At 35.5% G+C, this 13640-nt stretch overlaps 1 protein-coding gene across 1 annotated transcript in view; it reads right to left on the bottom strand.

Annotated features, from left to right (window-relative positions):
- GBE1 (glucan (1,4-alpha-), branching enzyme 1) overlaps positions 1 to 13640 on the bottom strand; it is a 289368-nt gene that overhangs the window by 108226 nt on the left and 167502 nt on the right. The window contains exons 9-11 of the mRNA XM_014536264.1: positions 11543 to 11670; positions 7213 to 7311; positions 247 to 357 (exon numbers count right to left, since the gene is read on the bottom strand). Of these exons, the coding sequence (XP_014391750.1) occupies positions 247 to 357; positions 7213 to 7311; positions 11543 to 11670 (338 nt within the window). The remainder of the gene's footprint in view (positions 1 to 246; positions 358 to 7212; positions 7312 to 11542; positions 11671 to 13640) is intronic.

Raw genomic sequence — 13640 nt, 5'->3', positions numbered from 1 at the left:
AGCTAAAATGGAAATTAAAATTAACCTGGATCGGCACCAATATTCCTCTCATTACAACAAAGAAAAACAGGCAAGATAACACTTGCAACTGTCATTTACAATTTTTTAATTAGAGTTTGGCAGGATAAAAATGGCTCTGCATTTTGAAGCTGGAAGTTATAGATTTACAAAGTAACTTTAAAATGTTTTTCAAGCATAAATAATTTTCACATACAGAGAGAGAAATTTACACAAATACTCATTTACCTGATCATGGCTCTCTGCATAAGCAATGCACTTTTCAAGGTAGCGTCTGTTTGTGAGTGTGTGCACTATGTCGCCCATATTCCAATCTTCATCTTTAAACTCTTTAAGTAGCTAGATGTAAGAGAGAACATAATTAGCATAAACCATTATAGTTCCTACATTAAATCCCTAACTTAGGGTATGCATCATAACAACCCATATTATTTGACACAGAGATATAAGCCCACCCATATAGCAAAGATATCTTTATTGAAACTTTTTCTGAAATCACAGCTTTTAAGCAGACTGTCCAAAATGACATTGGTGTAATGTGTGTGTGTCAGTGTGTGCACAGGTATATTTTTACTTTTGTGCAGATGGTTTAATCATTGCACTTTAGAATTTTTGCAACCATTTTTCCCCTGTAACAATTGCTACCTCTTGATTAATAACTACAGAAAAGTGTTGTTGTGCAATATATCTCTTTCTGTAACTTCCACAAGGCAGAGGTATACTTGCTACATTTTTAGGTTAGATTAAAAAAAAAACAACAAAAAACTAGCAGGAACAGTGTTTTGTTCCATTCTTTAAAAATAATAATTTAAAAACAACTATTATTTAAAAGTTTAAAGGCTAATTATTATAACATAAGTATCATCTTAACAGACCACACATTTTTGCCTCCACTCATTTGCACTCAGTCTTCAATCTGCCTCTGTCTCTCTAACACACTTCAATTGCAAATGCCCTTGCCAAGATCTCAGATGACCGCCTCTCGGGTTGCACTCAGTCTTCAATCTGCCTCTGTCTCTCTAACACCACTTCAATTGCAAATGCCCTTGCCAAGATCTCAGGTCAGTAATTGCTCTTTCTTTTTTTTCTTTTTTTAATATATATTTTATTGATTTTTTACAGAGAGGAAGAGAGAGGGATAGAGAGTTAGAAACATCGATGAGAGAGAAACATCGATCAGCTGCCTCCTGCACACTCCCTACTGGGGATGTGCCTGCAACCAAGGTATATGCCCTTGACCGGAATCGAACCTGGGACCCTTGAGTCCGCAGGCCGACGCTCTATCCACTGAGCCAAACCAATTAGGCAGTAATTGCTCTTTCTTAGGCAAATACTTGCTGTACATGTTGACAAGGCTAACTCCTTCCTTCACCACCAAATGCTTTCCTTCCTAATCTACACTGAAAACTTCTGATTGCTTGGTGTTCCCACCACTCTGGGCAATCTGCAAAGTCTCTTTCTCTGTCTGCCCTAGAAAAGCTGGTGCTCCTCAAAGCCATGTCCTTAAAATAGCCCTTTCCTTTACTCTCTTTCTGCATGGGCTCATTTCTCTGTTCAAAGTGTCAATTGCACTCCGTGACAGGCAGAATTCTAGGGTGGCCCCATGATTCCTGCTCCCTTATAGTCACACCTTTGTGCGACCCTTTACATAGAGTCTGGGTGGGACCTTGAATATAATGAGTGCCCTCTGAAGAAACCATGATATAACTGAATAATGTTTTAAGTTGCTAAGTGTGTAGTAATTTGTCATACAGCAAGAGAAAACAAACTAATGCAGATGTTGGGAGCAGAAGTTGGGTTCAGGCCTGCTTGTATCTTCCTTTGTTGACTATTTTTTCCCTATGGAATTCAGATGTGCTTAGCCATTCCTTGTAACTGCTCTGTGAATTACTGGGCACCAAAGGGCAGGCTGCCTTAGGCAGAATAATGGTCACCCATAGTTGTTCACATCCTAATGTCCAGAATCTGAATACCATGAATTACAGGGATCTCCCTAAAAAGGAGGCATGACTTGTGAGAGTAAGGGGTGACTTGAAGATGCTACCCTGCTGGATTTGAAGATGAAAGAAGGGGCCATGAGCCAAGGAATATAGGTGGCTTTTAGAACCAAGAAAACTCAAGGAAACCAGAGCCGGAACGTAGCCTTGCCAGAGCCTTGATTTTAGACTGTGAAGACCCATTTCAGATTTGTGATCTACCGAGATATAAGAACTACATGATTGTAAATTTGTGTTGGTTTAAATCAAGATAAAGCAACACTTTGAAACTGTTACAGACCTACACAATATGCATAACTAATTTTTGACAAATGTACTGAAATAATTCAATGGAAGGTAGACATACAGGGGGGGGCAAAAGCAAGTTTACAGTTGTTTGTATGAAAAAAGGCATGTAGGATATGGTTATTAAATAGCTTTTTTAACTCAAAGGAATGTCACAATGCAACTGTTAGCCTACTTTGGCCCAACCCTACTTTTTTTTTTAACAAACCAGGCTGAAGAGTTGGACACTCATAGGAATAAAGAAAACATTGATTAAGTCTTACGTATTGCATAAAAATGAACTCAAAATGGATCACAAACTTAAATGTAAAAGTAAAAATATAAAATGCTTAACAAAAAACATAGTCAAAGAATTCTTGGACTGGACACCAAAAGAGGGACCTCTAAAATGGGATTCATCTGTAATACCGTCAACAATGACATTTAAAAAATTAAAAATTAAAATAATGAAATAAAAAAGATAAATTGGCAGCAATCAAATTTAAAATAAACAAAGAACTTTTGCTCCATGAAAGCCTACATGATGAAAAAGCAAACAATCAGACTGGGAGAAAATATTTGTGAACCACATATCTAACTAAAGAGTTGAATCTAGAATATACAGAAAACTCATAATTTCACAGTAAACAAAAGATCCAATTAGAAAACAGTCAAATGACAGGAACAAACATTTTACCAGAGAATACAGAGAAGAAGAAAAAAACCATACAAATGAAAAGATGTTCACCATTATATGCCATCAAAGAAATGCAAAATAACCACAGTGAAATATCACTACAGATCTATAAAATAACTAAAATAAAAAAAGACATCACCAGGTGCCGTTGCTGGAGGATGTACAGAAACTTCATCCCTCCAACAATGGTGGTGAGAATATAAAATGGTGCAGCTAACTCTGGAAATAGTGTGGCAGTTTCTTAAAAAATTAAATGTCCAACTACATGATCCAATAATGTAGGGAATTTATCCTAAAGTAATTAAAAGAAATGGGCATCAATGCCAGCGTATGATTTATGGTCATAGAAAAACTTGCAGACAAATGTTTATAGCAGCCTTTCTTTATAACAGCCAAAACCTAGAAACAATCCAGATGTCTTTTAATGGGCAAATGATTAAACAAACTGTGGTATATCCATACCATGGAATACTATTCAGCAGTAAAAAGCAATATACTGCTGACACATGCAACAACCTGGATGAATCTCCAGAGAACTTTGCTGAGAAAATATGATAATCCAGAAAGGTTATATACTATATGATTCTATGTATATAACATTCTTGAAATGACAAAATTATAGAAATGAAGATTAGATTAGTGGTTCTAACAGCTGAGGAAGCGATTGGGGGCAAGAGGGATGTAGGTGTGGCTATAAAGGCAACCTGAGGAAACCTGAGGTGAAGGAAGGGTTCTGAATCGTGACTGTATCAATGTCAGTATCCCGGTTGTGATACTGTACTGTAGCTTTGCAAGATGTTACCACTGGGAGGGATACTTGCTAAGAGAATATCAGATCCCATGGTATTATTTCTTACAGCTGCATGTAAATCTATAATTTTCTCAATACAAAAAGAGTAATTAAAACCTATATATACTAAAAAATACTACGTGCACAGTAAATATTTAGTGGAATTAATGAATCAATGAATGAGTACAATTAAGTACTTATATCACCATTACTTAAACAGTTATCCTATCTAATAATAGAGAAACATGGCAATTAGCCGTACCTCCGCTAACCCTTCCCATTGGCTAATCAGCAAGATACTTGCTAAGAGAATATCAGATCCCATGGTATTATTTCTTACAGCTGCATGTAAATCTATAATTTTCTCAATACAAAAAGAGTAATTAAAACCTATATATACTAAAAAATACTACGTGCACAGTAAATATTTAGTGGAATTAATGAATCAATGAATGAGTACAATTAAGTACTTATATCACCATTACTTAAACAGTTATCCTATATAATAAAAGGCTAATATGCAAACTGTCCCCTCGACCAGGAGTTTGACCGGGAGTTCAACCGGGAGTTTGACCAGGGGGCGGGGCAGGGTTGGCCAACGGCCCATGGCCCACCCCGGCTGGCCCAGCCCATCTGCCCCTATTCTCTAGTTAGATAATAAAAATGATCAAATAATATTAAATGAGAGATAGCAAATTTGGCATATTTTGGATCGGCAAATATTTGTTCAGTAAATAATTACACTAATATCATATTACAAACTACTGATTTTGAAATCATACAAGTATAGTAGGTAATTTGCTTCTGAACAACAAAAACATAAATGGAAAGACCATATTATGAAGCAACATTCTAATCTAAATCATACCCTAAAGGTAAATGACAATGAATGCCACAGATATTCTGGGTAAAGTTATTTGGATTAATACTCTTGCATGTTTCATTGACAGTTGAGGAAATGATAGTTATGCAAATATTTTATTAAATGTACAACTTATAAAAGTCAGGGAACATTTCTGAATTTTAAAAATATTACTTTAACTCTCCCTAGTCTTATTAAACTAAGAGCCCTGTTTTTGTGATGCAAAAATATTTTTAAATAACTACATAAAACAGAAGATGGCATCTGCCTCAGAGCATTTACAGTCTAAACAGACAGCATGGTCATATCTTAGACAGAGGACAATACATTTTTCCAGTTGTATGATGTGCTGTCTTGTACGGTGCCTTCGGCATACAGGGTACTACAATGTTTAGTAAGTTAAAAAGAATATTGCCATCATTCAAAAAAGGAAAATGATTACACTGTGAGCTAATATTGTTTGGAAAAAATTCTAGGCTGATGTACACCTTGAAATATTCTTGAATCTGCAAGAATATTGGCCAATGGTGAAGGCTTCTCAATGGGAAGTTAACAAAGTAACATTTGGCACTTGCTAGGGAAAATGTGTAAAAAATTAGAAATTGTAAGTGATGGTGAGTAGATAAAGAACCTTCAACCAAGGTGAAAAACTTGAAGACCACAGCAGTTTTTAAAATGACAAATAGAAAGTAACATTCCCACTTATGAAAACTAGACGCTCATTTGTTTGTTTGATTTCTAAGATCAGTCCTCTCAATAAAACACTTGTTTTTTGAGTTGGCAATGTTTGAAGAGTCATTATAAATGGAGAAGCAGAAGTCATGTTGGTAGAGTTTTAATGCCACAGTTGTGCATTGCACAAACTGCCTGGAGCTCAGGAAAGAGTGAAAAGATGAGTACAATCACCACTTCCTTCAGAATAGGCTCTATGGTTTTTCTATGGAAAGTCAAGTATTTCTAACACTGATCTCTTGCACCAACTCATGTCTGCACTAAAAGGCTCATCAGAAAGCTATGATTATTTAATACACTAGAGGCACGGGGCACGGGGTGCGGGTGTCCCTCAGCCCAGCCTGCACCCTCTCACAATCTGGGACTTCTGGCTCCTAATCACTCACCTGCCTGCCTGCCTGATTTCCCCTAACTGCTTCTGCCTGCCAGCCTGATCACCCCCTAACCGCTCCCCTGCCAGCCTGATTGACACCTAACTGCTCCCCTGCCGGCCTGATCACCCCCAACTGCCCTACCCTGCAGGCCTGGTCCCCCCAACTGCCCTCCCCTGCAGGACTGGTCACCCCCAAATGCCCTCCTCTGCCAGCCATCTTGTGACAACGTGGGAGTGGCCATCTTGTGATGTGAGGGCGTGAGGGTCAATTTGCATATCACCTCTTTATTGTTTAGGATATCTGACTCCTTACACATATTCAGCCTACAATTATGGAGTTGGCCACTCAAAAATGTTCTATCAAATCTAAGTGTATATAACAACTTTAGTCCGGTAGGCAAACACTAAATGAAACAAAATACAATACAAACTACTTGACCTGTCATTAATTTTAATACAACTGTATTAGAAATGATGTGTAAGATGTAATGATGTACAATTGTAATGATGTACAATTATTCATTCTTAGTTACTAACACATGCTAAGGACTTTTAAATGTTGAATAAAATATGTTGAGGAAAGACCATATTATGAAGCAAATACTTGGAATTAAGGAATATCTTCTACATTTATTGATAATTTGCCAGCAGAAATGTGTGGAGAGTGGCTACAGCGTTTGGACAGGTTCAAGCCTGGGACTAATGAGAGGGCACGGTCCACTCATGGCAAAGCCACATGCAGGTCCCAGCTTGGAGGGCAAAGCCCTCCCAGCACAATTAAAGCCAAAGGCTATGGTTGTAAACTTGACCTTATGGTCCAAACCTGTGGTCCCAGGTGGCTGAGTGATGTAGGCTGTGGGAGGTGCAGCAAGTGCTGCCAAAACAAAGCTTGATGGAGTTCTCAGGTGCATGTGATTAAGTAGATTCGAAACTCGCAAGAACATTGTAAACATCTTGACCACGCCCTTGCTTTGCCTTGTGGGATCTAACTATAAAATAAAGACTCAGCTTACAGGCTGTGGCACTGTCTCTCCATCTGAGAACAGTGTCCCACCCGGTCCCAACTGTATTCTCTTGTCTGTCTTCTTTAATCCTTCACCGCCCCTCCTCAGGTTCACCCCTGGCTGTGTTGGACACAGTTCAGAAATGGATGCTTTGATGAAGTTTAACATGTTTTAAATATAGAGCACTGAAGTTTTGTACAATTGCATTGATAATGCAAAATTCCACTTACACAGCTAACATTATATTAATCATATTTTCCCCTTTGCCTGAATAGTGCAAATCTGAATACTTTCAACTAGAACTTTTAGAAATTTGAGAAGCACAAGACTTAACACATTTATGGGAGAATTTAGTACTTAAATTATAATATCTGTAACTAATAATTACAACTAATAAATAAATGCAAAGAAATAATAAATAAACCAACGTAATACATGCTATCCACACTCAAAAAATATTTACAGAAGATCTTACCTTAATCCATTTATCTGGAATTGCCATGGCTAATCGATAGTCAAAGCCACAACCTCCCTGGGAAATTGGACAACATAGAGCTGGCATTCCTGATACATCCTAAAACACAGGACATCAGCATTATCTGTTCATACTGCTCACATTTTTATTAAATATTTCTTTGACAGTAATGGTAAGGCCAATAAATAAAAACAACAAACAGGGGAATAGACTTTGATTTTTGGAGTGTTTTGATAGCACAATTGTAAAAATAGATAAAACTGTGATAGCCTATCTCATTTCCCCCAAAAAACTTGCGTGTTGATCATTGCAGGGCAACTTTGATCCCATGAAGCTAAATTTTTCTTTTCTTTGTTATCACATAGAGAACACAAAATAGTACAACTATTATTGCTAAACATGCCTTCTTAGACTGACTTTTGAGCTACTCTGTGAACATTTTTATTAGTTACTGCTTTCATGAAACACAAAAATGCACATAGCATATATCTGCTATGCTTGCTATTTGGCATGCAGTATATTTTGTGAGCACTTAGCTCATTTCTGATGAACTGGAAAGTAGAGTTAGTGCATTAGTAGTGAAGCAATAAGATGGCTTTCAGTGTAGTTGGTTATACTTGAAAAGGTTCTCTGAGGTTATCTAGTGGATCCTCTTCATTCAGAACATACAGAAATTGAGGCTTACTGAAGTGAAGAGATCTCTAAAGAGATATGCTTCTCAATGGTGGGGCCAGGACTCAGATGTCAGGCCTGTAAAGACTAACTTTCTACTTTGTCATGCCACCACTAGACTACTGAAAATCAAATAAATATATATTCAATCAAACAAACAGATAAGTAAAAAAAAAATGGTATAAAGACCCAGATATAACAAAATATTTCATTGTAGCAACAGTGGCAGAATATGAGCCAAGTACTAGCCATAATATCTTTCAAATAAATCTTTTCCCTTTGCTCCACTTGTACAGCCACTATCTTATCTTCATAACTGCTTGCGTGGACCATGATGTGTGCAAATGGAATTCACCATCTCCAGTTTCTCTTCACTAACTGCTGGCAAATTAACATCTTATGAATCAGATCCTATTACTTCCTATCAATAGTTTAATAGCCAACAATCGAAAACTCAAATTCAGCGTACATTAAGCATTGATGACATAATTTACTATTTGATTATCTTTTTCCTATCTTTCTGTTAGAATGTAAGATTCGTGGGGCGGAAGTTTTTTGTTGTTGTTGCTATTTACTGATATATGCCAAGAATCTAGAAGAACAGAATAGTACCTGGCATGAAGCAGGTATTCAATAAATACTTCTGAGTGGATGAATGGAAAGTACTGTCAGCATTTAAAGACATGTAAGACATACTGTCTGACCTTCAGCGATTCATAAACGTCAACCTAAATACATCTACACACACTTATTATCAGGAAGTGACAATGTGATACAGTTGTCCTCATTGTTATCTTAAGTACACAGAAAGTGCAATGGAGACACCTATATCTTTCTACCATTATTTTATACTATTTCACCTCAAGTACTAAATACTTCATCCACTTTGAAATATTTACTTTTCCCTGTGCATGTTACAAGCTTTTCTACTCATGTCATTGCCAAAACTCTTCTTATAAAAGAATATGAATTATGAACTCTCTGAGACTTAAGTTCTTCTTCCATAACACCATCCCCAAACTGTTCCCACAGAAAAGCTGGAAAAAAGAAATATATGATTTCTTTGGATTCCCAAAATAGTTTATTAATTGGTTTTCTTACGGATGAGAGGTATAGGTAAATGTAGTACATCCATAAGAAATAAAATATTTGTCAAGTTTATCTTATTTCTACACAGTGCTTTGCAGCATATAAAGTGAAAAAAAGATGAATAAAAATAAGTGTAAAAAGATGGTTAACAGAAAAAACATTTTAAAAATTATATTTATCAAAATATGCTACATTTTCACAGATATGATAGTTATCAAGTTCAGTTCTTCATAAGCATTGACTGAAAATGTATTAAATATCAGGCACCCATGTCAGGCACTGGGATTAGAGACACGAGGCCTTCTGAGAAGAGGTTCCATGAGACCAGGAGTTTGCAGAAGACTGGTCATAGGCAGATATTAAAGATCAAGACAATTTTACTCAGGAAAACATTAAGTGCATTCTATATTTGGTCTAAAGGTAGCTTTAGGAAATAGTTTGATAGGAAATAGAATTTGCTAAAAAAAAAAAAAAAAAAACTATTTGGACACCAATTGGTCTTGATTCCTAAATCTGAACCCTAGAAAGTGTCTCCATTAATGCATATGGATATTTGTTGATGTCTTTTGAAAGTGGAGAATTAATGACAATCATTTAAAAATATTAAAAGAAAAAACAGGTAAACATAAAAATCACTAAAATAAATATTTTTTAAATAAAAAAGATTGATACCAATCAACATAGCATATTTAAATAATCATGGGTTTCAACAGAGTTAAAATAGTTTTCATTCTTTAATATCTACAGGGCATTTACAACTATTCCAGAGGGGAGGAAACTTTAAAATATTTTAAATTAATATATGGCAAATAAAACTGTGTGGATTGGTAGATATATTTCAGAAAAAAGTTACAATTTTAATAAATGTCATTATAAAAACATTCAAATATATACTATAGCACTTTATATAAACTTCATTACTTATTCATGATATCACATTCCTTTCTTTAAAAAAAGTTCATGAAGATCAATTCCACATTTTGAAGAGACTTCCACCAGAAAAGTGATGCATTGAAATTGAAGTAGTTTTCAATTTAAGTAGAATGAATTGAAGACACAACTTGTTCAAAAAAATGTAAAACCAAGTAATAAAAAGTAGGCTAAAGTCTCAAAGTTTCATTGGTAGAAACACTGATAACCAGACAAGGGCTCCCTGAATGAGGAAACTATTTTACTTGAAATGAACAAAAAGATCAATGTAACAATTTTAAGTTTCATGTATTAAATAAATGCTTCTCTTTTTTCAGTACCCACTTTTGATTTGTGTTGTCATTATTTATAATAATTTGTCAAATCTTTTATTTGAATTGACATAAATAAAATTGATAAATTAATTAATTTTTGATTAAAAGATAAAATTAAAAGATATACAAAACAAAATAAAGTTTAAAACACAGTGTGATTGATGTTCAAAGATAGTCAGCATAAAGTATTAGCACAAATAGCAAGGTTTATAAGCTATGACCAATTGTAGGTAGGTAGAGTGTGAAATAATACTGGACACCAAAATGGTATTACAATCTTTGGGTTTTTAAATATCCCATATAAGAATTTATTCCAGGCATTTAGGATCCATAGCTTTATTTCTAGAAGATATTTAGAAGGCAAAGGCCTAAAGAGAGTGACTGTTTCCTACCCAGAAAGTCATACCATCTAGTTGGAGATGGGATTTTGAGAAATAATGAATAAAATGATAAAAAATAATATAATGAATAAAAGCAATACAAACAATAAATACTACAGAAAGGAGATAGTCACTAAGTACTACATTTCATTCCAATGAACTAAAGGCCAACAATGTGAAGAGACAACTCTGATTCTTTTAACAATAGTCTTATTATTTTTATATACCAACCACTGCACTTTGTATAGAATATTTTTTATATACTGAATTTAATTTTAATAATAAATCCAAGTCAGAGGACTCAGGAAACCAGAGGGAGTTTAGTACTAAATCTAAATTAGCATAAGCATTTAACAAACTTAATTTATCACATTTATCACCAAGAGGGAATTGTCAATTATGCATATACCGAATTATATCATTACAGTGCAGCTTTGGGACAGTTAATCATGAACCTTCAGTAATCATGAATAACTAGTGAACATTTAGCAATCGGAGACAGTAACGTAAACAAGAAAGGTAATCGCATCAGAACAAGAGAGGCTTTGGAGGAGCTGGTAGGCAGCGATCCATGCCATCTCTAATGATTACACCAGGAAAGAAAAAATAAATAAACAGACAGAAGCCCATGAATATTCACTTATTTTCTCTGCTGAATGTCTCATGGCAGAAGGATCTGTCCACTGAGTAGGATATTTTACTTCCTAACCATTGGCATTTTCTCTTTTAACAATGGAATGATAACAAGTAATTAGTGTACCCTATCTCCTAGAAGGAAAACTGAATTCTAAATAATGTGCCAGCCATACAAGGTAGCTGAAGTCAGGGTACAACTTCAGTTATGCAATTATTGACAACATGAAATTAATTATTCAAATACTGTATGCTGACAAAATATTCTCTATATTAAAGGGGGTCAGAGGGTAGAGATCACCATGGCTTTACCTCAGCTATTGTAATAGAATCTGGATACAACATGTGAACCAAATGATTTGCCAGCATGAGATAAATCAAGGCATCTTCATCTACTTGTAGTCCAAAATATTCATGATAATCACCTGAAAAACCTTGACCTAGAGAATAGAAAATCAATATAAATGCATTATGTTAACATGCAAGTCTTAACTCTGTACAAATGCCCCCACCAATTAGTTTGTTGATACCTGTTTTGTGATCATAGCAAAGTGTAATGAGCCTGGATACCCCATAACGTTATCATCAGCAAATATATGATCTCACTTAGAGAAGTAGTCCATATCAATAATCCTACCATCCAACTTTTGTTTTAGAGAAGCAAACAAACTAAACACTTTGATTTAACATTTTAATTAAAATTTATAGCAGAGAAATAAAATAAAATGATACCTAAAGGAATTCTAAATTTCAACTTTTGGGTATATTTTTTGTCACATCAGATGTTAATGTTAACTAGCTCCTATTAGATCCCTCTGAAGTAAAGAAAAGCAAGAATGAAAACTATCATAAAATTGAGACAAAGCCCTAACCGGTTTGGCTCAGTGGATAGAGCATCGGCCTGCAGACTGAAGGGTCCCAGGTTTGATTCCGGGCAAGGGCATGTACTTTGGTTGCAGGCACATCCCCAGTAGGGGGTGCACAGGAGGCAACTGATCCATGATTCTCTCTCATCGATGTTTCTAACTCTCTATCCCTCTCCCTTCCTCTCTGTAAAAAAATCAATAAAATATATTTTAAAAAATTGAGACATAAAGTTTATAGTATTTTAAATATGTCCTTCAATTTATGCAATATGAATTTTCTATGATGACAGAAAGATTTTAACATCCTCTAACATCTTTCTACCTCCTCTTCCCAAATTCCTTGTTTTGGTTCCTTATTGCATATTTCAGTTATTGAGATTATACAATTTACTTTCCATTCCTCCAGTTGTTTAGCCTTATGTTAATAAAGTCAAATTAGTACTTAATACCTACTTTTTTCCACCTGTTTCCCTATATCTATGTTCTTTATTTTGATTCACTTTTTCCCTCTGCTTCCCTATATCTAAGTTTATTTTGACTCATCTTTTTAGAGGATTTCATCACTGAAGGATATTTTCAAGTATAATTCAAATTTACACCTCAATGGCAATTCAACTATCAAAGTCTTGAGTCAGACTTTGTTTCCCTAAGGATTTTATAGACATTGCTATTGCCAACAGTGTAGTAGAACCCAGACATTTTCTTTTCATCCATGAAGGTAAATTGATTTTTCTTCCTACTTGACACCTAATGACTTTCTCCTTAGCATTGAATTTTATGAATTAAATATTCTGTGTCTTAATAGTTTAATCTCAATTGTTTTTCTGATATGTATTCTTTTTCAGTGCAATTTCAGTGTGTTAAGTAATTAAAAATGTTTTTCTTTACCATTTCTACCCATAAAAACCATATCCTATATCTGTAGATTTCAGTTCATTTCCCCAATTCCAAAATTCCTTGGAAAATTCCTAGCCCTCATCAGAGGAAGGTTCTGGCAGCGGCATGTAGATGTTTTAATATGGCAGATTTTTCTTGAATTTTGCCAGGGTTGCCTTTTTCATCCCCTAAATAAGCTACTCTCCAAACTGGAGGAAGTTAATGAAGCCTGCCATGTTTTACAGGTTCAACTTCGTGCATAGAACATTTCACAGGACCATTTCCATGCCTGTGCTGCATGGTCTGCAGACAGCAGCACACTTAGAATACAGCTTCTGTCCTTGGCAGCCACTTTTCAACATCTAGAGTCTAAATGCCTTTTTTTGATTGGTTGTAGCTAATAAATATTTGACCATCTACACTAATAAAAGAGAAACATGGTAATTAGCGTACGACCGCTACCCTTTTCATTGGCTAATCAGGGCGATATGCAAATTAACTGCCAACTAAGATGGCGGTTAACTGCCAACAAAGATGGCGGTTAATTTGCATATGTAGGCACAATGCAGGGAGGCGAAAGGGAAAGCAGGAAGAAGCCCCCTGCCACTGGCAGTGATCGGAAACCCAGGGGGGAGCTAAGAGCCGGGGGGCAGGGCAAAGGCGGCCCT

Source organism: Myotis brandtii, unplaced genomic scaffold (assembly GCF_000412655.1).
Source record: "Myotis brandtii unplaced genomic scaffold, ASM41265v1 scaffold159, whole genome shotgun sequence".
Classification (NCBI taxonomy): domain Eukaryota; kingdom Metazoa; phylum Chordata; class Mammalia; order Chiroptera; family Vespertilionidae; genus Myotis; species Myotis brandtii.
The sequence above is the reverse complement of the archived record's forward strand: the minus strand, read 5'-3'. Positions and strand labels throughout refer to the sequence as shown.